The sequence below is a fragment of the Ranitomeya variabilis genome, chromosome 1 (assembly GCF_051348905.1).
Source record: "Ranitomeya variabilis isolate aRanVar5 chromosome 1, aRanVar5.hap1, whole genome shotgun sequence".
Taxonomy (NCBI): Eukaryota; Metazoa; Chordata; class Amphibia; order Anura; family Dendrobatidae; genus Ranitomeya; species Ranitomeya variabilis.
This window is the reverse complement of record NC_135232.1, coordinates 1,100,509,420-1,100,532,793: the sequence shown is the minus strand read 5'-3', so window position 1 is coordinate 1,100,532,793 and position 23,374 is coordinate 1,100,509,420. Positions and strand designations below refer to the sequence as shown.

At 45.7% G+C, this 23,374-nt stretch overlaps 1 protein-coding gene across 3 annotated transcripts in view; it reads left to right on the top strand.

The window, feature by feature from the left end:
* The window catches only part of SORCS2 (sortilin related VPS10 domain containing receptor 2), a 1,081,958-nt gene that overhangs the window by 998,263 nt on the left and 60,321 nt on the right, over nt 1-23,374 (top strand). For all 3 annotated transcript variants that reach the window (XM_077280087.1, XM_077280089.1, XM_077280090.1), the window contains exons 18-19: nt 10,907-11,078; nt 14,299-14,485. In XM_077280087.1, the coding sequence (XP_077136202.1) occupies nt 10,907-11,078; nt 14,299-14,485 (359 nt within the window). The remainder of the gene's footprint in view (nt 1-10,906; nt 11,079-14,298; nt 14,486-23,374) is intronic.

Here is a 23,374-nt window from a genome sequence, read left to right as displayed (position 1 = left end):
AGGAACCAGGCAGAGGTCCAACACCTCCCAACAACAATTGACAACTGGCAAGGACTAATGAATCCTGCACATCTAAATACCCCAGTCAGAACTGCAATCAGCAGAAACACCTGACCAGGACTGCAACTCAGGGACAACTGCATTACCACCTACCACCACCGGAGGGAATTCAAAAGCAGAATTCACAACAGTACCCCCCCTTGAGGAGGGGTCACCGAACCCTCACCAGCGCCCCCAGGCCGATCAGGACGAGCCAGATGAAAGGCACAGACCAAATCAGCAGCATGGACATCAGAAGCAAAAACCCAAGAATTATCCTCCTGGCCATAACCCTTCCATTTGACAAGGTACTGAAGCATCCGCCTCGAAAAACGAGAATCCAAAATCTTCTCAACCACATACTCCAACTCCCCATCAACCAACACAGGGGCCGGAGGATCAACAGAGGGAACAACGGGCAGCACATATTTCCGCAATAAAGATCTATGGAAGACATTATGGATAGCAAAAGAGGCCGGAAGCGCCAATCGAAAAGACACCGGATTAATAATCCCAGAAATCCTATAAGGACCAATAAACCGAGGCTTAAACTTAGGGGAAGAAACCTTCATAGGAACATGACGGGAAGACAACCAAACCAGATCCCCAACCCGAAGCCGGGAACCAACACACCGACGACGGTTAGCAAAACGTTGAGCCTCCTCCTGAGACAACACCAAATTGTCCACCACATGAGCCCAAATCTGCTGCAACCTGTCAACCACAGAATCCACACCAGGACAGTCAGAAGGCTGAACCTGCCCAGAAGAAAAACGAGGATGAAAACCAAAATTACAAAAGAAAGGCGAAACCAAAGTAGCTGAACTAGCCCGATTATTAAGGGCAAACTCGGCCAATGGCAAAAAGGCCACCCAATCATCCTGATCAGCAGACACAAAGCATCTCAAATAGGTCTCCAAGGTCTGATTAGTTCGCTCGGTCTGGCCATTAGTCTGAGGATGAAATGCAGAAGAAAAAGACAAATCAATGCCCAGCCTAGCACAAAAGGCCCGCCAAAACCTAGAAACAAACTGGGAACCTCTGTCGGACACAATATTCTCCGGAATACCATGCAAACGAACCACATGCTGAAAAAACAATGGAACCAAATCTGAAGAGGAAGGCAATTTAGGCAAAGACACCAAATCTTAGAAAACCGGTCACAAACAACCCAGATAACCGACATCCTCTGGGAAACCGGAAGATCAGAAATAAAATCCATAGAAATATGCGTCCAGGGCCTCTCAGGGACCGGCAATGGCAAAAGTAACCCACTAGCACGGGAACAACAAGGCTTGGCCCGCGCACAAGTCCCACAGGACTGCACAAAAGAACGCACATCACGTGACAAGGAAGGCCACCAAAAGGACCTACCAACCAAATCTCTGGTACCAAAAATACCAGGATGACCAGCCAACACGGAACAGTGAACCTCAGAAATAACTCTACTAGTCCATCTGTCAGGAACAAACAATTTCCCCACAGGACAGCGGTCAGGTCTGTCAGCCTGAAATTCCTGAAGAACCCGCTGTAAATCAGGGGAAATGGCAGAAAGGACCACCCCTTCTTTCAGAATGCCGACCGGTTCAAGGACCTCAGGAGAATCAGGCAAAAAACTCCTAGAAAGGGCATCAGCCTTAATATTCTTAGAACCCGGAAGATACGAAACCACGAAATCAAAACGGGAAAAAAACAAGGACCATCGAGCCTGTCTAGGACTCAGCCATTTGGCAGACTCGAGGTAAATCAGATTCTTATGATCAGTCAGGACCACAATACGGTGCTTAGCTCCCTCAAGCCAATGTCGCCACTCCTCAAACGCCCACTTCATAGCCAACAACTCCTGATTGCTGACATCATAATTGCGTTCAGCAGGCGAAAACTTGCGGGAGAAGAAGGCACACGGTTTCATCAAGGAACCCACAGAATCCCTCTGAGACAAAACGGCCCCTGCCCCAATCTCAGAGGCGTCAATCTCAACCTGAAACGGAAGGGAAACATCCAGTTGGCGCAACACCGGAGCAGAAGTAAATCGGCGTTTAAGCTCCTGAAAGGCAGAGACAGCCGCAGAGGACCAATTCGCCACATCAGCGCCTTTCTTCATCAAATCGGTCAAGGGTTTAACCACGCTGGAGAAATTAGCAATGAAACGGCGATAAACATTTGCAAAACCCAAAAATTTCGGAAGGCTCTTCACGGATGTGGGTTGAATCCAATCATAAATGGCCTGAACCTTAATCGGATCCATCTCCATAGATGAGGGAGAAAAAATGAAGCCCAAAAAAGAAACCTTCTGCACCCCAAAGAGGCACTTAGACCCCTTCACAAACAAAGCATTGTCACGAAGGATCTGAAATACCATCCTGACCTGTTCCACATGAGACTCCCAATCATCGGAAAAAATCAAAATATTGTCCAAATATACAATCAAGAATTTATCAATATAAGTCCGGAAGATATCATGCATGAAAGATTGAAAAAACGATGGAGCATTAGTGAGCCCGAATGGCATCACAAGGTATTCAAAATGGCCTTCGGGCGTATTAAACGCAGTTTTCCATTCATCACCCTGTTTAATACGAACAAGATTATATGCCCCCCGAAGGTCAATCTTAGTAAACCAACTAGCCCCCTTAATCCTAGCAAACAAATCAGAAAGCAAAGGTAAAGGGTATTGAAACTTGACCGTGATCTTATTCAAGAGGCAATAATCAATACAAGGTCTCAAGGAGCCATCCTTCTTAGCAACAAAAAAAAATCCCGCTCCCAACGGTGAAGAAGATGGCCGAATATGCCCTTTCTCCAAAGACTCCTTAACATAACTCCGCATGGCGGTATGTTCAGGCACAGACAGGTTGAAAAGTCGGCCCTTAGGAAACTTACTGCCTGGAATCAAGTCAATCGCACAATCACAGTCCCTGTGCGGTGGAAGGGAACTGGACTTGGGCTCATCGAATACATCCTGAAAATCAGACAAAAACTCTGGAATTTCAGAAGAGGAAGAAGAGGAGATTGACATCAAAGGAACATCATTATGAACATCATGCAAATTATGCAACACCAGAAATCGACAATCTTCCTGATGGGCTAGCGCCATGTGCATGGTCACCTGTGTCCAAAACTGAGGCTTATTTTTAGCCAAAGGTGTAGCATCAATCCCCCTTAAAGGAATAGGGTTCTGCAAAGGCTGCAAGGGAAAACCACAATGCCTGGCAAACTCAAAATCCATTAAGTTCAAGGCGGCGCCTAAATCCACAAACGCCATGACAGAAAATGATGACAATGAGCAGATCAAGGACACCGATAACAGAAATTTAGGTTGTACAGTACTGATGGTAAATGAACTAGCGATCCTTTTTGTTCGCTTAGGGCAGACTGAAATGACATGAAAAGCGTCGCCACAAATATAACACAACCTATTCTGACGTCTGAATCCTTGTCGTTCCGTTCTAGACAAAATCCTATCACACTGCATTGGCTCAGGAATTGGCTCTGAGGACGACGCCACAGCGCGCACAGTTCTACGCTCCCGCAAGCGCCGATCAATCTGAATGGCCAGAGACATAGAATCACTCAGACCGGAAGGCGTGGGAAACCCCACCATAACATCTTTAACGGATTCAGAAAGACCCTTTCTGAAAATTGCCGCCAAAACATCATCATTCCATTTAGTCAACACAGACCATTATCTAAATTTCTGACAATACAATTCTGCCGCCTCTTGACCCTGAGACAGGGCCAACAAGGTCTTCTCCGCTTGATCCACAGAATTCGGTTCATCATATAATAATCCCAAAGCCTGAAAAAAGGAGTCTACATTAAGCAAAGCAGGATTCCCAGATTCCAGGGAAAATGCCCAATCCTGTGGATCACCACGCAGCAGGGAGATGAAGATTCCAACCTGCTGAATGGAATCACCGGAGGATCGAGGTCTCAAAGCAAAAAACAGTTTACAATTGTTTTTAAAACTCAAAAATTTGGACCTGTCACCAAAAATCAAATCAGGAGTAGGAATCTTCGGTTCTAAAACAGGAGTCTGAACAATATAATCAGAAATACCCTGTACCCTAGCAGCAAGCTGGTCTACACGAGAAGCTAATTCCTGAACATCCATGCTAACACAAGACTCCTCAGCCACCCATAGATAAAGAGGGAAGAACAGACAAAACAGACAGCAGAAAAAAAAATTGCTCAACACCTTTCTTCCCTTCTTCTGAGATGCATTTAGCTCATTATAGGCCAGTTGTACTGTTATGATCCGGTGACCTTGGAGCCGCATGAAACTTTCTCTGGAGTAGGTGGAAACTATACTGACCGCAGATCCTGAACTAACACCGCAACTAGAAGTAGCCGTGGGGTGTGCCTAACAAATCCTAGACACCTCGACACAGCCGGAGGACTAAATACCCCTATAGATGGAAATAGGAATACTACCTTGCCTCAGAGCAGAACCCCAAAGGATAGGCAGCCCCCACGAATATTGACTGTGAGTAGGAGAAGAAAAGACACACGCAGGCAGAAAACAAGATTTAGCAAAAGAGGCCACTCTAGCTAAATAGGAAAGGATAGGACAGAATACTAGGCGGTCAGTATTAAAACCCTTCAAAAAATATCCACAGCAGATAATACAAAAAATTCCACAATCTAACTAAAGACGTGGAATGAATATCTGCAACCCTAGAGAATCCAACAAGACTGAGAAAATACTGACACAATCTAAGCTGGACAAGAAAACACAAAAGAATAGCACTGAATCATGAAGCACACAGCATGTGTGCCACAGAAAAAAAAAACCAGACACTTATCTTTGCTGATTTGGCAGAAAGGCCGGAGGAACCAGGCAGAGGTCCAACACCTCCCAACAACAATTGACAACTGGCAAGGACTAATGAATCCTGCACATCTAAATACCCCAGTCAGAACTGCAATCAGCAGAAACACCTGACCAGGACTGCAACTCAGGGACAACTGCATTACCACCTACCACCACCGGAGGGAACCCAAAAGCAGAATTCACAACAGGCTCCCAACCCCACGTTGCTGGCGTCCGTATACAATACAAACGGTTGGTCATATTCAGGGTAGGCCAGTACCTCTTCTCCCATCAGCGCCGACTTTAAACAAGAGAAGGATCCCTCCAGTCCATCGTTCCAGTCAAATGGAGTATTCTTACACTTGGTCTTCTTGGACTGGCCCACCAACAGGTCTTGGAAGGGCGCGGCTTTCTTGGTGATGTCCTTGATAAATCTCCTGTAGTAGCCTACCAACCCGAGGAACTGCCGGACTTCATGGAGGTTGTTGGGCTTCGGCCAGTCTTTGATCACCGTAACCATGTCAGTGTCTGGGGCCACTCCTTCAGCACTCACCACATGGCACAGGTATTGCACTTTGGGTTTTAGCAGATGGCATTTGGACGGTTTCACCTTTAAGCCAAATTTGGACAGGGCTTCAAACACCTCGGCCAGGTGCTTCAGATGGTCTTCATAGGTCTTGGAGAAGACAATGACATCGTCCAGATATAGCAGCACGGTTTCAAAGTTCTTGTGTCCCAGACAGCACTCCATCATCCTCTGGAACGTTCCCGGGGCATTGCACAATCCGAAGGGCATGTAGTTGAATTCGCAGAGACCCATCGGCGTCGTGAAGGCCGTCTTCTCCTTGTCCGCCTCTGCCACGGGAACCTGCCAGTACCCACTGGTGAGATCCAAGGTAGAGAAGTAGTTAGCAGATTTTAAAGCAGCCAGGGACTCCTCTATCCTGGGCAGTGGGTATTCGTCCTTATGTGTAATGCGATTTAGCTGCCTATAATCAACACACATCCTCATTGTGCCATCTTTCTTCCTAACGAGGACTAACGGAGCTGCCCAGGGGCTACAACTATCCCTCACTACCCCAGCCTCCTTCATCTCTCGCAACATGTCTTTGGCACACTGATAATGAGCTGGGGGTACAGGACGGTATCTCTCTTTTATGGGTCGATGATCTCCTGTGGGGATATGATGTTGAATCCCTTTTATCTGCCCAAAATCTAGGGGGTGTTTGCTAAATACCCGCTCGTACTCATGAACCACCCTGTAGGCCCCCTGTTTCTGGTGAGGTGGGGGGGTAGAGTCAGTGCCAATGTGCAATTCCCGACTCTAATCTTTCAGTTGCCCTGCAGAACCGTTGTTCTCCACCGGATTGGACGGGACCAAGGGGCCGGGTGCCTGTATCACACTATTACTAACAGTAAACAGTTTGGCAAGTGTGGCATATTTGGTTAGATGGACTTCCTCCTCCCCACAGTTAAGGACACGTACTGGCACCCTCCCCTTGCGGACGTCAACCACCCCTCTGGCTGTCAGGAGGGTAGGCCTATTATCTGAATATACGGGTTCTACCATGGCCTGATAGTCTTTACCCCTGAGGCCTATGGCTGCCCGACACCATATTAACATTTCACTCCTAGGGGGTATCGCAATGGGGTTTGAATCACTCACTGTGACACGACCAATTTCACCACCAGTCAGCTCCACCTGCTGTCTCTGCATCAGAGCCCTGATTTCTTTTTGCAGGGCGCGTTGTTCACTGTAGCCAGCTATTTCTGCTACCTGCTGTAACAAGACAATAACTTCTGCAAGACAATTTTCTATGACATTAGTACCAATGGTCATCATGGGATTACATTCACGGCGGTCAATATCAACAATTACAATCCCTTGGGCCTCCAATTCTACCCACCCCACTTTGATGGTGACCTCTTTATACCCCACTTGTGGCAATGGCTGACCATTACTGGCTATGATGGTGAAATCATCGTCGGGGCCACGAGTAATGTCGGTGTCCTCCCAATAACGTCTATAAAGGATGTAAGGCATAGTCGTCACCTGGGAACCGGTGTCCAGCAAAGCGTTCATGGGGATACCGTCAATCACAATGGGGAGAACTGGCCGCCCTCCGATGTATTTGGCTCTCCAATTTTGTGGGCCTGACCGTCCTACTCCTGGGGATTGGCCCTCTGCCCCAGGGGTTGCTCGTTTAAATGACAGTACCTTGCAAGATGGCCCACCTGGTGGCAGCGGCGGCAGATAGGTCGTCCATCCCAATGAAAACGATCGTCGTCTCTACCTCTGGTCGACGGAACCCTCCTCTGTCGCTGCCAGGGGACATCCTCCAGTCTGGAAGCCAGCTGGATCTTCTCCTTGGGGGCCTCCTGCAGGGATTGGACGGTCCGGGCTAGGGCAGCAACGCTCCTGGTCAGCTCCTGCATCTGGAGGCGCAGTCCTGCAGGGGAATCATCTTCCAGGGTCTGGGCATCGGCCTCAGCGGAGACGGTCGCTTCTGGCGCCACCTCCTGGTGGTACGTGAGGGCTTGACGCCTGGGAAGTACAGCACAGCTGGGCTGTCCCTCTGGCAGCGCCTGGATGGCTTTATCTTTGAATTGCGCAAAAGTCAGGTCTGGATTCTGCATGGCCAGGAAGTGTAGCTGGGCCCTTTGGTGACTGCACAGGAGCCCCTCAATGAACCGTTCTTTCAGGAGTTTATCTTCATCTTGCATGCTGTTTGGGTCACTCTGCTTGATGGCCCGCAGTGCCTCCTGGAGATTAAGGGCATAGTCCCGTAAGCTATTCTGCGGCCTCTGCTTGCACCCATAAAACGTCAATTTAATTTCCGTAGCGGTGCGGGTGTCAAAGGTGGCTTTGAGCTTTGCAAAGACCTGCTGTGCAGTTCTCTTATCCGCGGCGGGCCAGGACTTCACTTCTCTCAGAGCCGCTCCAAAGATTTGGCCGGTTATCATATGGACTTTCTGAGGCTCCGTCAAGGGATAAAACTCGAGCAGGCTACAAATCCCTTCTTTAAAGTCAGTTAATGTATGGGATTCTCCAGAGTATCACGGGAGCCAGGCTGCTCCAGGTAGGTACGGCATGGAGAAGGGCATGATGGCTGCCGTAGCCGCGGCGGTATCCGGCGGGCTGATAGGGGCGGCAAGCGCTGCGGCATCCGGCGGTGATACAAGGCCCGCAGCTTTGTCTACTGCGGGGCCTGGAGGTGTGCCTGCGGCTGCGGCCGCCGCCTCTGCTTCTTCCGAATCAGAAATGGCCGCTCCTCCCCTCTGCTAACCTGGTGGAAGTCGGGGTTCCTCTTCCGGAGTCGGCACCTCACTGCGTCTCCCCGCTCCGCGCTCTTTTCGGTCGACTCCGCCCACGAAGCTATGGCGGATTTTGGCGGGCACTTTTGGCGGTAAGCGACAATACACAGTCTTTGCAATAAATCACGGTTCAAGCACAATCCAGACACAGTTCCAAGGCACACATGACCTCTATTCTTCAGGCTTAAGTAGATCCTGTTCGTGACGCCAAGTTGGAGCGCCCCCAGACGCAGGGCCGCGGGGTACTCGGTACTGGGCCTCTCTGTCTCGGTCCTGGGGTTGTCACGGTGGCTAGACCCGGTCCGTGACCCTGCTAAGGGGCGTCCAATGAAAGGTGTGATGGTGGTGCGTGGTGCAAGTCGCGATGAATAACGAGGACACAGGGTTGCAGTCTCTTTACCTCTTTACTGAAGGCTTCAGGATCCGCAATCCAGAGCACTGCTAACAGGGCTGGCTGAGACCGGCAGGTCCGAAGGCTCATCCAGAGTTCCCTTTGCAGGTGGAAATCAGTGCCTACCTTCTAGCGCCTGTGTGTTGTAGTACCTCCCTGCTGAGCACCACGGGATAGTCCTCACAACTGTTGTGTCTGTGTCTGATGTTCTTTCTCTCTCCGTCCCCCAGATGATATGGCTAGGACGCACCCGTATGACGGGGTAGGCCTGGAGTTATTCTGGGACCCTAGAGACGCCCCTCTCCCACAATTGCCTCCGTTGTCTTCATTAGGTGTAAAAGGGTGAGACAACCAACCTGAAGTTAACTGTCCTGCCGTAGTTCGAAGTAATGCGTAGAGTCTGTTACTTCCTCGGTGCCACGGCCACCGGCTATGCGCCTCAGTAGGATGTTGCCGCGATCTTAAGGCACGACTCCTACTGGTTCTATTCTCCTTTGTACTGTGATCTCGCTTCTCACTTCTCTACAATAAACCTCGCTTTGTGTCCTTTCTAAGAAGCCTGCCGCTATATCACTCAAGCACGGCTCCGTAACGATCTGTCCTTTTCGCTAGGCCACTGTCAGGATCCCACCCCTGACAGGTCCTCTCCCGAACTCCCCCGGGCTGCTTTCTCCCTAACTTCCTGTCCAACCCCCAGTTTTACCAGAGCGTGAGGAGTGGCCTACTAGATAGAACCACTCCCCCTGGTGGCCGGAGTGTGAAGTGTAGTGTGCGTGTGATACCTGGTCAGGTGAACTCCTTTAGTGCAATCAGACTTAACATCACTCCCCTTAGTGGCAGAGTGACATTACTGCAACGACCAGGACTCTGGGGCGCTGCACTTACATTTTGAAACAGTTTATGAACCTGGTCTCATCCTGGAATACCCAGAAATGCCACAACTGGTGTACCCTGACTCTCACAACACTCGGGGCAATGGCATAGTCAAGTATTCTGCATCATTAGCCCGTGGATCGTTAGCACTCCATGAGGTCCTTCCACCAGTGCTAATGTGATTATTATGAGTTGCCCTTTGGCTCTCTAGTTTTTTCTAGTTTTAGTTGATATCAAGTATAAAATAAAAAAAAAGAAAAGCTATGCATTGTTAACATTTGTACTCTTTATTTTTGTTGTATATTTTGTGTTTTTATATGCAATTATTCTATTACTCTAACCCTAACCTTAATCCTAGTCTTCGTCTAAACCTAGCCCTAACCCTAGTCTGAATCCTATCTCTAACACTTAGTGTGTAAAAACGGAAAATATATTAGAATGTGAGTGTTTTCTTTTAGGTCTTGTTGTTTTTTGGGGTTTTTTTTAACAGGAGACACTTTTTTAAATAATCTGGAACATCTCTCTCAGCAAATCTCTGTCTCTCCTCGCACAAAATTACAAGTGAGAGGAGAGCAAAGAGAAGCGGAGGGGTACAGTACACAGTCGGGATGAGTTTTTCATCAGATGCTCCGCACCGTATAGGCAGCGACCAAGATGACAAACCTTACTTCAATATACTGAGTGCTTTGTCATTTCTGTCACTGCCTATGCAGAGCGCAGCAGCTGATGATAAACTCATCTCAACTGATGCCCTCTGTAAAGTAACTGGCTGCAGTGACCGTGATGAAAAAGCAACAACTGTCAGCTCTGCTGGCTGATGATGTTGTTAGGGTTCACGGAATTTTCGGGGCTTATAAGGCATTAATATCATGTCATAAACTTCTAATTAACATGATAATAATGATAAATTGACATCAAGTGTTTGCAATGAGTAATAATACTAAAAAATCAGTCACTTGCAGTTTTTTGTTGGTTTTCTCACTCCACAATGACGTTTTGAAGTAGAAATAGAAAAACAGGGGCAAAGGATTATAATTAATAGAACGCTGAGAGTTCCTGCGTGTTTAATTCCTCTGCTGCGCCACTACAGCATTTCATGGTGCGCAGGCTCGGACTGTCCAGCGGGGGAAAAGATAAATCCCCAGGTAGGCCGCTGTGTAGGAGTGCTATATGAGCAGTAGTTGGCACAATACACTTGATTCTCTATGTACAGACAAGTCCGGCATCTCATTATTCACTTAACAAGCTACCTAGTTTATTATATGGTAAGTTCGGATAATGTAATATATGTATGTAGCTGAACAGTGGGCCCCCAGAGTCAGTGTTAGCCCTCCTGGCACCATAGAAAGGGCTATGAACGTAAGGAACAGACATGCCATGTGCTCCAGAGAGGGGCTCTATGTAGACATTTATGGCTCCAGCTAGTATATGTATATACACAGTATATTCGTCTACATCTGTATGTTATATTACAGGTATAGGAAAGTCGTATCTAATATATGCGAAGGAGGCATCGACCTGCAGGAAAATCTAGCACATTATCAGTGTCCATTAATGGCACCAAAAGGTTTGAGAATCACCATCAAAGGAGACTCGATGGCTGTGAGGCCGGGAGAGGACATCACATTTATCGTGCAGCAGGAGCAGGTAACCTCATAGTCATTATATGGTGTAAAATGCGGTTTAGATTACAGTATGTATGTACAGAATCTGCAATTATTTTCTGTCCTGACTTATTGGTTTATTTTGTGTTTTTTGTGCCTATTCACACTTATGTGTTGATTCTATTTTTGCTTCATCTATTTTCTGCGTGGAGTTACACCCAATAGGCAAGAGCTGCATTCATAACGCTGCTTGTTGTGACTCACATCCCTACTACTTTAGTTGGGAATGGAAAAGAATATCAGGAAACTTCGGATTTGAAGACTGTACTGAAAGAATGAAAAATAGATTTACAGAGTCACTCAACTTTTAATATAGAGTCATTCAGTAAAGTTGAACACTTTACACATACAGTGCCACGCGAAAGCATTCAGCTCCCTGGAACTTTTCAACCTTTTCCCACATATCATTATCATGCTTCAAACATAAAGATACCAAATGTACATTTTTGGTGAAGAACAACAAGTGGAACACAATTGTGAAGTTGAATGAAATTTATTGGTTATTTAACATTTTTGTGGAAAATCAAAAACTGAAAAGTGGGGCGTGCAATATTATTTGGCCCCTTTAACTTAATACTTTGTTGCGCCACCTTTTGCTGCGATTACAGCTGTAAGTCGCTTGGGGTTTGTCTCTATCAGTTTTGTACATCGAGACACTGAAATTCTTGCCCATTCTTCCTTGGCAAACAGCTCGAGCTCAGTGAGGTTTGATGGAGATCGTTTGTGAACAGCAGTTTTCAGCTCTTTCCACAGATTCTCAATTGGATTGAGGTCTGGACTTTGACTTGGCCATTCTAACACCTGGATACGTTTATTTGTGAACCATTCCATTGTAGATTTTGCTTTATGTTTGGGATCATTGTCTTGTTGGAAGACAAATCTCCGTCCCAGTCTCAGGTCTTTTGCAGACTCCAATGGGTTTTCTTCAAGAATGGTCCTGTATTTGGCTCCATCCATCTTTCCATCAATTTTAACCATCTTCCCTGTCCCTGCTGAAGAAAAGCAGGCCCAAACCATGATGCTGCCACCACTATGTTTGACAGTGGGGATGGTGTGTTCAGGGTGATGAGCTGTGTTGCCTTTATGCCAAACATATCGTTTGGCATTGTTGCCCACAAGTTCGATTTTGGTTCATCTGACCAGAGCACCTTCTTCCTCATGTTTGGTGTGTCTCCCAGGTGGCTTGTTGCAAACTTTAAAGGACACTTTTTATGGATATCTTTGAGAAATGGTTTTCTTCTAGCCTCTCTTCCATAAAGGCCAGATTTGTGCAGTGTACAACTGATTGTTGTCCTATGGACAGACTGTGCCACCTCAGCTGTAGATCTCTGCAGTTCATCCAGAGTGATCATGGGCCTCTTGGCTGCATCTCTGATCAGTCTTCTCCTTGTTTGAGATGAAAGTTTAGAGGGACGGCCGGGTCTTGGTAGATTTGCAGTGGTATGATACTCCTTCCATTTCAATATGATCGCTTGCACAGTGCTCCTTGGGATATTTAAGGGTTTGTGCACACGCTGCGGATTTTGCTGCCGATCCGCAGCGGTTTTGATGCTGCGGATCTGCATCTGTTTTCCATGAGTTTACAGTACCATGTAAACCTATGGAAAACAAAATCCGCAGTGCACATGCTGAGGAAAAAAAACACGCTGAATTGCAGTGGTTTACATTCCGCAGCATGTCAATTCTTTGTGCGGATTCCGCTGCGGTTTACACCTGCTCCATAATAGGAATCCGCAGGTTTAAAACCGCAGGTGGAATTCGCACTAAAACCGCAGTAAATCTGTGGTAATTCCGCAGTAAATCCGCAGGTAATCTGCAGAGCGGTTTACCTGCAGATTTACAAAAACAGGTGCGGAAAAATAGGCAGACATCCCACCTACGTGTGCACATACCCTAAAGTTTTGGAAATCATTTTGTATCCAAATCCGGCTTTAAACTTCTCCACAACAGTATCACGGACCTGCCTGTTGTGTTCCTTGGTCTTCATGATGCTCTCTGTGCTTCAAAGAGAACCCTGAGACTATCACAGAGCAGGTGCATTTGTACGGAGACTTGATTACACACAGGTGGATTATATTTATCATCATTCGGCATTTATGACAACATTGGATCATTCAGAGATCCACAATGAACTTCTGGAGTGAGTTTGCTGCACTGAAACTTTTCAGTTTTTGAATTTCCACAAAAATGTAAAATAACCAATAAATATCGTTCAACTTCACAATTGTGTTCCACTTGTTGTTGATTCTTCACCAAAAATTTACATTTGGTATCTTTGTGTTTGAAGCATGATATGTGGGAAAAGGTTGAAAAGTTCCAGGGAGCCGAATTCTTTCGCAAGGCACTGTATATTATTTTTCTGATTTTGAAAAGCCCCTGCTTCGTGGCTGCAGTTTCTTTAAAATAAACCCAGTGTTTTAATTACCCTCCTCTGGTCCAGCACTGAGTCACCACCGCCGCCGCTCCTGGTGTCTGTTTTTGTCCACAGCGCTGTCGTCACAGTGATAACTCTGCAGTCAATCAGTTAGCTTAGCGGCTCTGCCCGGGTTGATGACACAAGCTGTTCTCCTCACTGATTGGCTGCAGCTCTGTCTACGTGACAACAGTTCTCCAGATAATAATATTCTAAAACCAGACTCATAGAATGTTCATTAGAATATCAGGCAGGAAAAAACTTACAAAAAGGATTAGGCAGCCATTCTGACACCGTAAATATACCAGCCTCACCAGGTCTAATAAATCTCTCTTACATTGGTATTCTCTGAAAAGCCATTAAAATTTTATTGTAGGAAGTTGGTTGAGGTAGTAGTAGTATCAATAAATAAGCCAAACTACCCATATAATAGTGCAAGTCAATAAAGGGCTATATAATAATAACAGTAAAACACTATATCCGTATTGTGCAAGAGGTAAAATTGATCAGACCCTCGGACCCTCGCGATTTTCTGAAAAATTCACGGATATGTGAATGGCCCCATAAACTATCACAGATACGAGTGCTATCCATGAAAACCACATATAGCACTCATACAAAAAAAATGAGTGTCTGAGTGAGGCCCAAATATGCTGTCATCAGAACTTCTCAGTGGTGCAGCCTCAGGCTTTGGGCTGGTAACTTCAGTTGATTATATCTCAGCCCTGAAATTCCACCTTTACATTGACCTCCATTTCTAATAGTGAAATATTTTGCATTTTTCTTCCAGGGAGATATTTTAAACACTAAATATCAAGTAGATTTGGGAGACGGGTTCAAGGCTATTTATGTGAATCTTACACTGACGGGAGAACCCATCCGCCACCGATATGAGAGTCCGGGAATATACAAGGTGTCTGTCAAAGCGGAGAACGTGGCTGGACATGATGACGCCATCATCTACGTGCAAGTCATCAGTAAGTGGTGTCAGTTATTCATTTTTAGCTCTGTAAATGTTCTACATTGCTTAAATGTACACTGCTTTTATGGGCATGCAGGTCTTTCAAAGCTAAATTAATTGACACCTTTATATCTTCTATCTGTTGTTGCATTCCTGAGTAATTAGCATTTTAAGTCATATGCAAATTAGATGCAAAGTGCTCTTGACGCCATAGAAGATTTCCCCAGCTTCTGCCTCCCCAGGTTGTTTCCCCGCCCAGCACCAGCCTCCTGGGCTTGAATGATGGCTCAATGTCTATGTGATGTCAGGGGAATAAGGCCGGTGTCACACTAGCGAGTTTTACGGATGTAAGAGCGCAGGAAATACATCCGTAAAACTCGCCAAACAAACGGCACAATTATTCTCAATGGGTCTGGTCCTATCAGCCGTATATTACGGATCCGTATTATACGGCTTTCTACGGCCGTACAAAATCGCAGCATGCTGCGTTTGTCAGCGTATTGCGCAAATAATACGCCAATGAAAGTCTATGGGGGATCGTAAAATACGGAATGCATACGGACCATGCGTGTGACTTGCGAGAAATACGCTACTCACTGGCAGATGTCCGGAAATGTCCAAAGGCCTCAATCAGGCAGGTGAGACATGCTAATTAGCTGAAAAAGCCAGACAGTGAACCCGGAAGTTTGCTGCACGCCTCCACGGAGTGAGATCTTCAAGATGGCACACATCATAAATGTTGATCTCCTCATCATATTGGTGCAAGAAAGGCCTGTTATCTGGGATCAGAGGGATCCCAACTATGCCAACAGGGCCCAAAAAGATGCAGCATGGAGGAGTGTGTGTGGGTCCCTCTTCCCACATTATGAGCAGCAGCCACGTGAGGCACAGCGACAAATAAGTAAGTACACTCATGTTTGAAATTTAATGTTCTTGTTAAACAGCAGGACCTTACTACTTTGAATTTGTAAACATGAATTTATTAATGAATACAGAAATTAATTGAAAGCACACCAGTACGTACATGGTGTTGGACATGATAAACGGAATTCACTAATGTTTGTAACAGATGTCCCTTAATAACATTGTTTTCCAGTAATTGTTCTTTCTGGGATAGAGGGTAGCGGACTCTGTCCTTGTGGCCTTACTTTAGAATTGTCTTATGTTTTCAAATTAACTAATAAATGTATTCTACAAATGCATATTCCTATGCTACAGTACAATATGTGTAGTCAATTACACCTTGTGTGACCACTCTGCATAATGGGCTAATCAATGTGTGTAATATTTGTTGTTTCAGTGGGTGATGTTACAACCAGATGGCGGAGCATCCGCGACCAATATAGGAGGGAGAGGCAGCAGCGGGAGAGGAGTGGGGCAGGCGCACCTCCCAAGAAAAAAAAATATGTTTATTTTGACCGGCTCACTTTTTTGAACCCCAGCATGGACCTCAGGCCGTAAGTACAAACATCACAACCCCTTTTTTTTTTTTAATAAAAAAAAAAATGTTAAATTTTAACATTTGTACTCAAAAAAACGTTTCTTTACAGAACACAGTCCAACCTCACTGACAGGGAGACAGGGTCTGACCTTGAATTGGTCATAGACCCAGTTGGTGAAGGAGAAGAGGTGGCTGGTCCATCTTCTGCTCCCTCAGGCTCCATCCCTCCAGGATCCTCCTCATCTGGCCAGCCAGCTCCAGCAGAGCCAGAACAACAGCAAGAGGCCCCACAGTTGTCATCTGCATCATCATCAGCAGCACCACCACCACCACCTAGCCAGGATGACCCTGGAAACAGCAGCAGCCCTACTGTTGCCCTGGAGCGCTCACCACAGGCTGCAGTCTTTTCACAGCGTGCTCGGCGCAGGAGAGAGCTCCTCCAAAGCAGGAGAAACGTTGATGCTGGGGTGATGAACTATCTGGCAAGGGTTCGTGAGGATGATGGGGAGGAGGGCTTTACAAGGAGCCTTGCCCGGTATTTAAGGCCCATAGAGCGTGAGTTGAGGCTTCGTGTGAGAGGGTGCTTTCAGATCCTTATTGATGCATGCACCCCCCCAAATAACCCATACCAACTTATGGAGATTATTGAACAGTGGCAGATGTCACCTCAAAATATCCTGCGGCCTCAGAGATTACAAGGCATGCATGCCCCAACACACCCAACCCACCATGGCAACATCAGTACCATATGGCCGGATATCCTCAACCATCCCAATATGCCCACTTGTCCACACCCAGTGCTGGAGGCTGGTCCCAACCTGGGTTTGGACAATACGGCCATTTTGGTTTGGGGTATAATTCCAGGCGGCCATATGGTCAGCAACATCAGGGGTTACCTCAAAATCCTTACCAAAATATGCCAACTGCCCAGCATCATACCATGCATAATGTTCCTACAGCCACTACCACATCCTCACAGGGTGCAGGACAATTGGGCCTACAAAGGCCACCTGATGAGGACCCTGAGCAATCCACATCTCCACCACCTACCTACCAAGACTTGTGATTTTAATTTTAATTTTGTTTTTTAAATTTGTTTTAACATTTTTTTTTTTCTTTATACAATCTTGAGGTTGTTTGTGCTGACATAGCACTTTGTAATGCTGCTGATGTATTGTTATATTGCCACAAAAAAATGTGTCCAGAAAAAATATTTAACAAAAAAGGTTATGACAAAACAATAACCACCCAAAAAATTTTCAGTTAAGTAAAAAGTAATTTTTTAAAAATCAACATCTGGTTGTGGACAATTCATTATTACATCACACACACATGATAGGCGCAGAAACATATGTAAATTAATGAAATACAACAGACAGATTTTTTAAAATGTTAATCAAAATCTTTGAAAATATACAAAATTAAACATACCAAATTGCATATTCTTGCCAGGGAATAGCACCTTGAGGACTCAAAAAATAATTGGTGAATACATCCCAAACTTTGAGGCCAGAAAGGGGACGACGCAGAGGAGGGACATATGGGGTAGGCCTAATAACATTGTTCATGAGGTGATCATCAATATTAGGTGATGCACAATCATTTATGCGGGTAAAATAACACAGGCTTTGATCACTTCATTGATTGTAGCCTCACTGAGCTGAATGGCAGACTGAAGAACACGCCATTTGGCAACAAGAATCCCAAAGGTGCACTCCACCAGTCTCCGCGCCCTGGAAAGTCTCAGATTAAAGACCCTCCGCCGGTGGTTCAGGTTGCGCCTGGGATAAGGCCTCATGACGTGCCTCGACAGTTGGAAAGCCTCATCTCCAACCAAAACAAAAGGCACTGCTTCCGCATTGGATCCTGGGAGTTGTTGTGGTGGTGGGAGGTTTAACTGGTTGTCACGTAGCCGCCGACCCATTATGGACGAATTGAAGACCCTACAGTCTCCAGTTCGCCCATAGGCCCCAATGTCTACAATTATAAACCTGTAGTTACTATCAGCAACTGCTAACAGAACTACAGAGAAAAACTGCTTATAATTGTAGAATTGGGAACCAGAGTTTGGCGGCTTACGCACCCTAATATGTTTCCCATCCACGGCTCCAATGCAGTTAGGGAAGTCACAAGTGTTCTGGAAACCACTGGCGATTTGTAGCCAATCCTCCTGTTTGGGCTCAGGCATAACAACTTCATGAAGTTTCTCCCATATTTGGAAACAGGTTGTCCGAATAATGCCTGAAATTGTCGAACGCCCAATAAGGAACTCCAAGTGTAGTCCCGCATAGGACAAGCCTGTGGACAGGAAGCTGAAAGACAAAAAAAAAAAAAAAAAAAGGTATTAAACATGAGTCCAAAGAAAACATGAAGAAGCACAAGTGTATAGTATATTTACAAAGACATTATGTGCAATATAAAAATGTACAGTTCCCATGGTTACTTTAATACAACATTAACCACAGTTTTGTTCATGTGCTTGTGCCATAATGTCAACCTAAACTTACATAAACCTACTAGAAGACAACACATAAAAAATATATCATCAACATACAGTATGTGAGAATGTTGAATACATACCGTAAGGTTAGGAGCAGACGCTCCTCAGCAGAGATGGCTTTTCTCATCCTTGTGTCCTGATAGGTGATCCCAGGACGTAAGATCTCCAAGAAGATATCAAAAGTCCTGATGGTCATGCGACTATACAGGTAAAACTTGTCAGGATGTGACCTCAAAGCTGAATATAGCCTCTGAAAATGTCCTTTACTCTGGCGTTGGGTCAATAGAGGATGCACCCACAATCTTTGTCTCCTCCTTCGCGGATCAACATTGACCGGATATGGCTGGCCAAAGCGACGTGACAACACCCAGTGAAGTAACACCCGCTGAGTTGTGCTTAAATACACATGGTCAGACATGTTTGTAAGGTGAAAGCAACACAGCCAAAAGAAGCTCCAGAACAAATAGGGCAGATGGGAGGGTTCCACCTGTTGTAGAGGGCTTAAATAGTGTTGTTAATGATGATTTAAATGATTAGCAGGCCTGAAAACCGTTAAATGTCCATTTTGTGATGCTGCGTGAAAAATACGCCATACGGATCACATACGGATTACACACGCAACAGCACATGCGCAAAATACGCCACCACACCTAGGCAACGCATTAACTACGGAACTAGATTTGTGGGAAATTTTGGTGTATTACATGCGTATTACGGACGTATAATACGTTCCGTATTGTCTTACGCCGAGTGTGACGCCGGCCTAAATCAGATAGTGAGCTATCAATCAAGCTAAGAGGCTGGTGATGGGCTGGAACCAATCGCGGAAGGCAGAAGCTGGGGAAATGTTCTGTGGAGTCCAGAGCACTTTGTGTTGTGAACTCTGTTCTCGAACTCCCTCCTGTGGTCAGGAATGGTGTTTCTGTGAGTTCTGTCCGTGGGTTCCCTCTGGTGGCTGAAAGTGGAGCTGCTGGTCTTGAAGTGGCTTCCTCAGCTGCATCGTTTAGGACTGGGCTGGTTCCTCTATTTAACTCTGCTCAGGTCGTTACTTGATGCCAGCTGTCAATGTATCAGTACTGGTTCAGATCTCACTTGGATCTCCTGATGACCTGTCTACTTCAGCAGAAGCTAAGTCCCTGCTAAGCTCATTTGTTGTTCATTTGTGTGCTGAATATATTTCTGAGTACCTGCTAAGTTTCTGTCCAGCTGGCTATCATGATATTGTCTCGCTAGCTGGAAGCTCTGGGTTGCAGAGTGGCACCTACCGCACCGTGAGTCGGTGCGGGGTTTTTTTGCTCACTCTGCGTGGCTTTTTGTAGTTTTTTTTGTGCTGACCGCAAAGATCCCTTTATCTATCTTCTGTCTATTTAGTAAGTCTGGCCTCCTTTGCTGAAACCTGTTTCATTCCTGTGTTTGTGCCTTCCTCTTAACTCACAGTCAATATATGTGGGGGGCTGCCCTTTTCCTTTGGGGAATTTCTCTGAGGCAAGGTGAGGCTATATTTCTCTTTAGGGGTAGTTACCTCTCAGGCTGTGAAGAGTCGTCTAGGCAGAGTCAGGTATGATCCACGGCTAATTCTAGTGTGTGTGATAATAGGATTAGGGCTGCGGTCAGCAGAGCTCCCACTTCCCAGAGCTCGCTCTATTTTGCAGTTTTGACTATCAGGTCATTCCAGGTGCTCCTAACCACCAGGTCCATAACAACTTTGCTCCTTATTAAATGCTAATTACTCAGGAATGCAACAACAGTTAGAAGATATAAAGGTGTCAATGGATTTGACATTCAAAGACCTGAAGGCTCTTATGTGCAGATTGATCTTACTGATTCCCTTTAAGCCATGTCTTATTCCTTATTCACACCCACTCTAGGGGGAGTGTGTGGCCATCAGGCTCCACTCCCCCCTGTCCCCTGTCTCTCCTCTTTCAGGAGGGGAAGCAACAGTTGATGGCTCCTAGCTCTTGCCTGGGTGAAATCCTGGGCAGATGCTGGGAGCGAGACTGAGGCTCCCATGGCTTTGGCTAAGGGAGACTACCTGTCCCTGATCCTCACTGTGGTCTTCTGGCTCGGAGAGACGGGGAATGGTTTTGGGGGCCTTTCTCTTGTCGCATAGGGTTTTAAGAGACCAACATCCATGCACATTTTTTTTGTGGCACCTATAGTCACTTTTTTAAGCTCACTCGAGTGGAGAGCATGATTATGGGCCGTCCAAAAAAAGCAATGCAGCTCATATAACTAATACATTGTGTTTCCATAATGTATGGGAAATGGAGAAAAGCAGTTAAAAAAGCAAAGTTTCCGTATGATTAACTACTATGTGTGAAATAATATGAAAAGCCGAGATTTATCAATATGCATTACATTAATGTGACTGTTCTTGATAATGATATGTAGTATAATAGGTCATTATATACAGTAACTACCTGTATAAGAGCATGCTTAATGTATATAATTACGCTGTTAACTTGCAGACAATTGGGGCTGATATTGTGCATTAACAGCCATTTATTATAATTCTAGCTAATATACTACATGATTATAGAAATATATTCATGATTAATTTAGAGAATGTACGCAGTTAAGATTCATATTATTAGATTTGTAAGAACTTACAACACATGGATCTAATGGGAAAACTAGATAAGAAAACCAGTACGGTAATGTCAGCCCAGTCTGAATGGAAACGCATGAAGAAGTCCTTCACAATAATTGGTTATATCCATGAGGATAGGGTCCATGTTATTACCTAAATTAGGGGTCCGGATAGGGTCCATGTTATTACCTCAATTAGGGGTCCGGATAGGGTCCATGTTATTACCTAAATTAGGGGTCCGGATAGGGTCCATGTTATTACCTCAATTAGGGGTCCGTATAGGGTCCATGTTATTACCTCAATTAGGGGTCCAGATAGGGTCCATGTTATTACCTCAATTAGGGGTCCGGATAGGGTCCATGTTATTACCTTAATTAGGGGTCCGGATAGGGTCCATGTTATTACCTAAATTAGGGGTCCGGATAGGGTCCATGTTATTACCTCAATTAGGGGTCCGTATAGGGTCCCTGTTATTACCTCAATTAGGGGTCCGGATAGGGTCCATGTTATTACCTCAATTAGGGGTCCGGATAGGGTCCATGTTATTACCTTAATTAGGGGTCCGGATAGGGTCCATGTTATTACCTCAATTAGGGGTCCGGATAGGGTCCATGTTATTACCTCAATTAGGGGTCCGGATAGGGTCCATGTTATTACCTTAATTAGGGGTCCCGATAGGGTCCATGTTATTACCTCAATTAGGGGTCCGGATAGGGTCCATGTTATTACCTCAATTAGGGGTCCAGATAGGGTCCATGTTATTACCTTAATTAGGGGTCCCGATAGGGTCCATGTTATTACCTCAATTAGGGGTCCGGATAGGGTCCATGTTATTACCTCAATTAGGGGTCCAGATAGGGTCCATGTTATTACCTCAATTAGGGGTCCGGATAGGGTCCATGTTATTACCTCAATTAGGGGTCCGGATAGGGTCCATGTTATTACCTCAATTAGGGGTCCGGATACGGTCCATGTTATTACCTCTGTTAGGGGTCCGGATAGGGTCCATGTTATTACCTCAATTAGGGGTCCGGATAGGGTCCATGTTTTTACCTTAATTAGGGGTCCGGATAGGGTCCATGTTATTACCTTAATTAGGGGTCCGGATAGGGTCCATGTTATTACCTCAATTAGGGGTCCGGATAGGGTCCATGTTATTACCTCAATTAGGGGTCCGGATAGGGTCCATGTTATTACCTCAATTAGGGGTCCGGATAGGGTCCATGTTATTACCTCAATTAGGGGTCCGGATAGGGTCCATGTTATTACCTTAATTAGGGGTCCGGATAGGGTCCATGTTATTACCTAAATTAGGGGTCCGGATAGGGTCCATGTTATTACCTCAATTAGGGGTCCGTATAGGGTCCATGTTATTACCTCAATTAGGGGTCCGGATAGGGTCCATGTTTTTACCTTAATTAGGGGTCCGGATAGGGTCCATGTTATTACCTTAATTAGGGGTCCGGATAGGGTCCATGTTATTACCTCAATTAGGGATCCGGATAGGGTCCATGTTATTACCTCAATTAGGGGTCCGGATAGGGTCCATGTTATTACCTCAATTAGGGGTCTGGATAGGGTCCATGTTATTACCTCAATTAGGGGTCCGGATACGGTCCATGTTATTACCTCAGTTAGGGGTCCGGATAGGGTCCATGTTATTACCTTAGTTAGGGGTCCGGATAGGATCCATGTTATTACCTCAATTAGGGGTCCGGATAGGGTCCATGTTTTTACCTTAATTAGGGGTCCGGATAGGGTCCATGTTATTACCTCAATTAGGGGTCCGGATAGGGTCCATGTTATTACCTCAATTAGGGGTCCGGATAGGGTCCATGTTATTACCTCAATTAGGAGTCCGGATAGGGTCCATGTTATTACCTCAATTAGGGGTCCGGATAGGGTCCATGTTATTACCTCAATTAGGGGTCCGGATACGGTCCATGTTATTACCTCAGTTAGGGGTCCGGATAGGGTCCATGTTATTACCTTAGTTAGGGGTCCGGATAGGATCCATGTTATTACCTCAATTAGGGGTCCGGATAGGGTCCATGTTTTTACCTTAATTAGGGGTCCGGATAGGGTCCATGTTATTACCTCAATTAGGGGTCCGGATAGGGTCCATGTTATTACCTCAATTAGGGGTCCGGATAGGGTCCATGTTATTACCTCAATTAGGGGTCCGGATAGGGTCCATGTTATTACCTCAATTAGGGGTCCGGATAGGGTCCATGTTATTACCTCAATTAGGGGTCCGGATAGGGTCCATGTTATTACCTCAATTAGGGGTCCGGATAGGGTCCATGTTATTACCTTAATTAGGGGTCCCGATAGGGTCCATGTTATTACCTCAATTAGGGGTCCGGATAGGGTC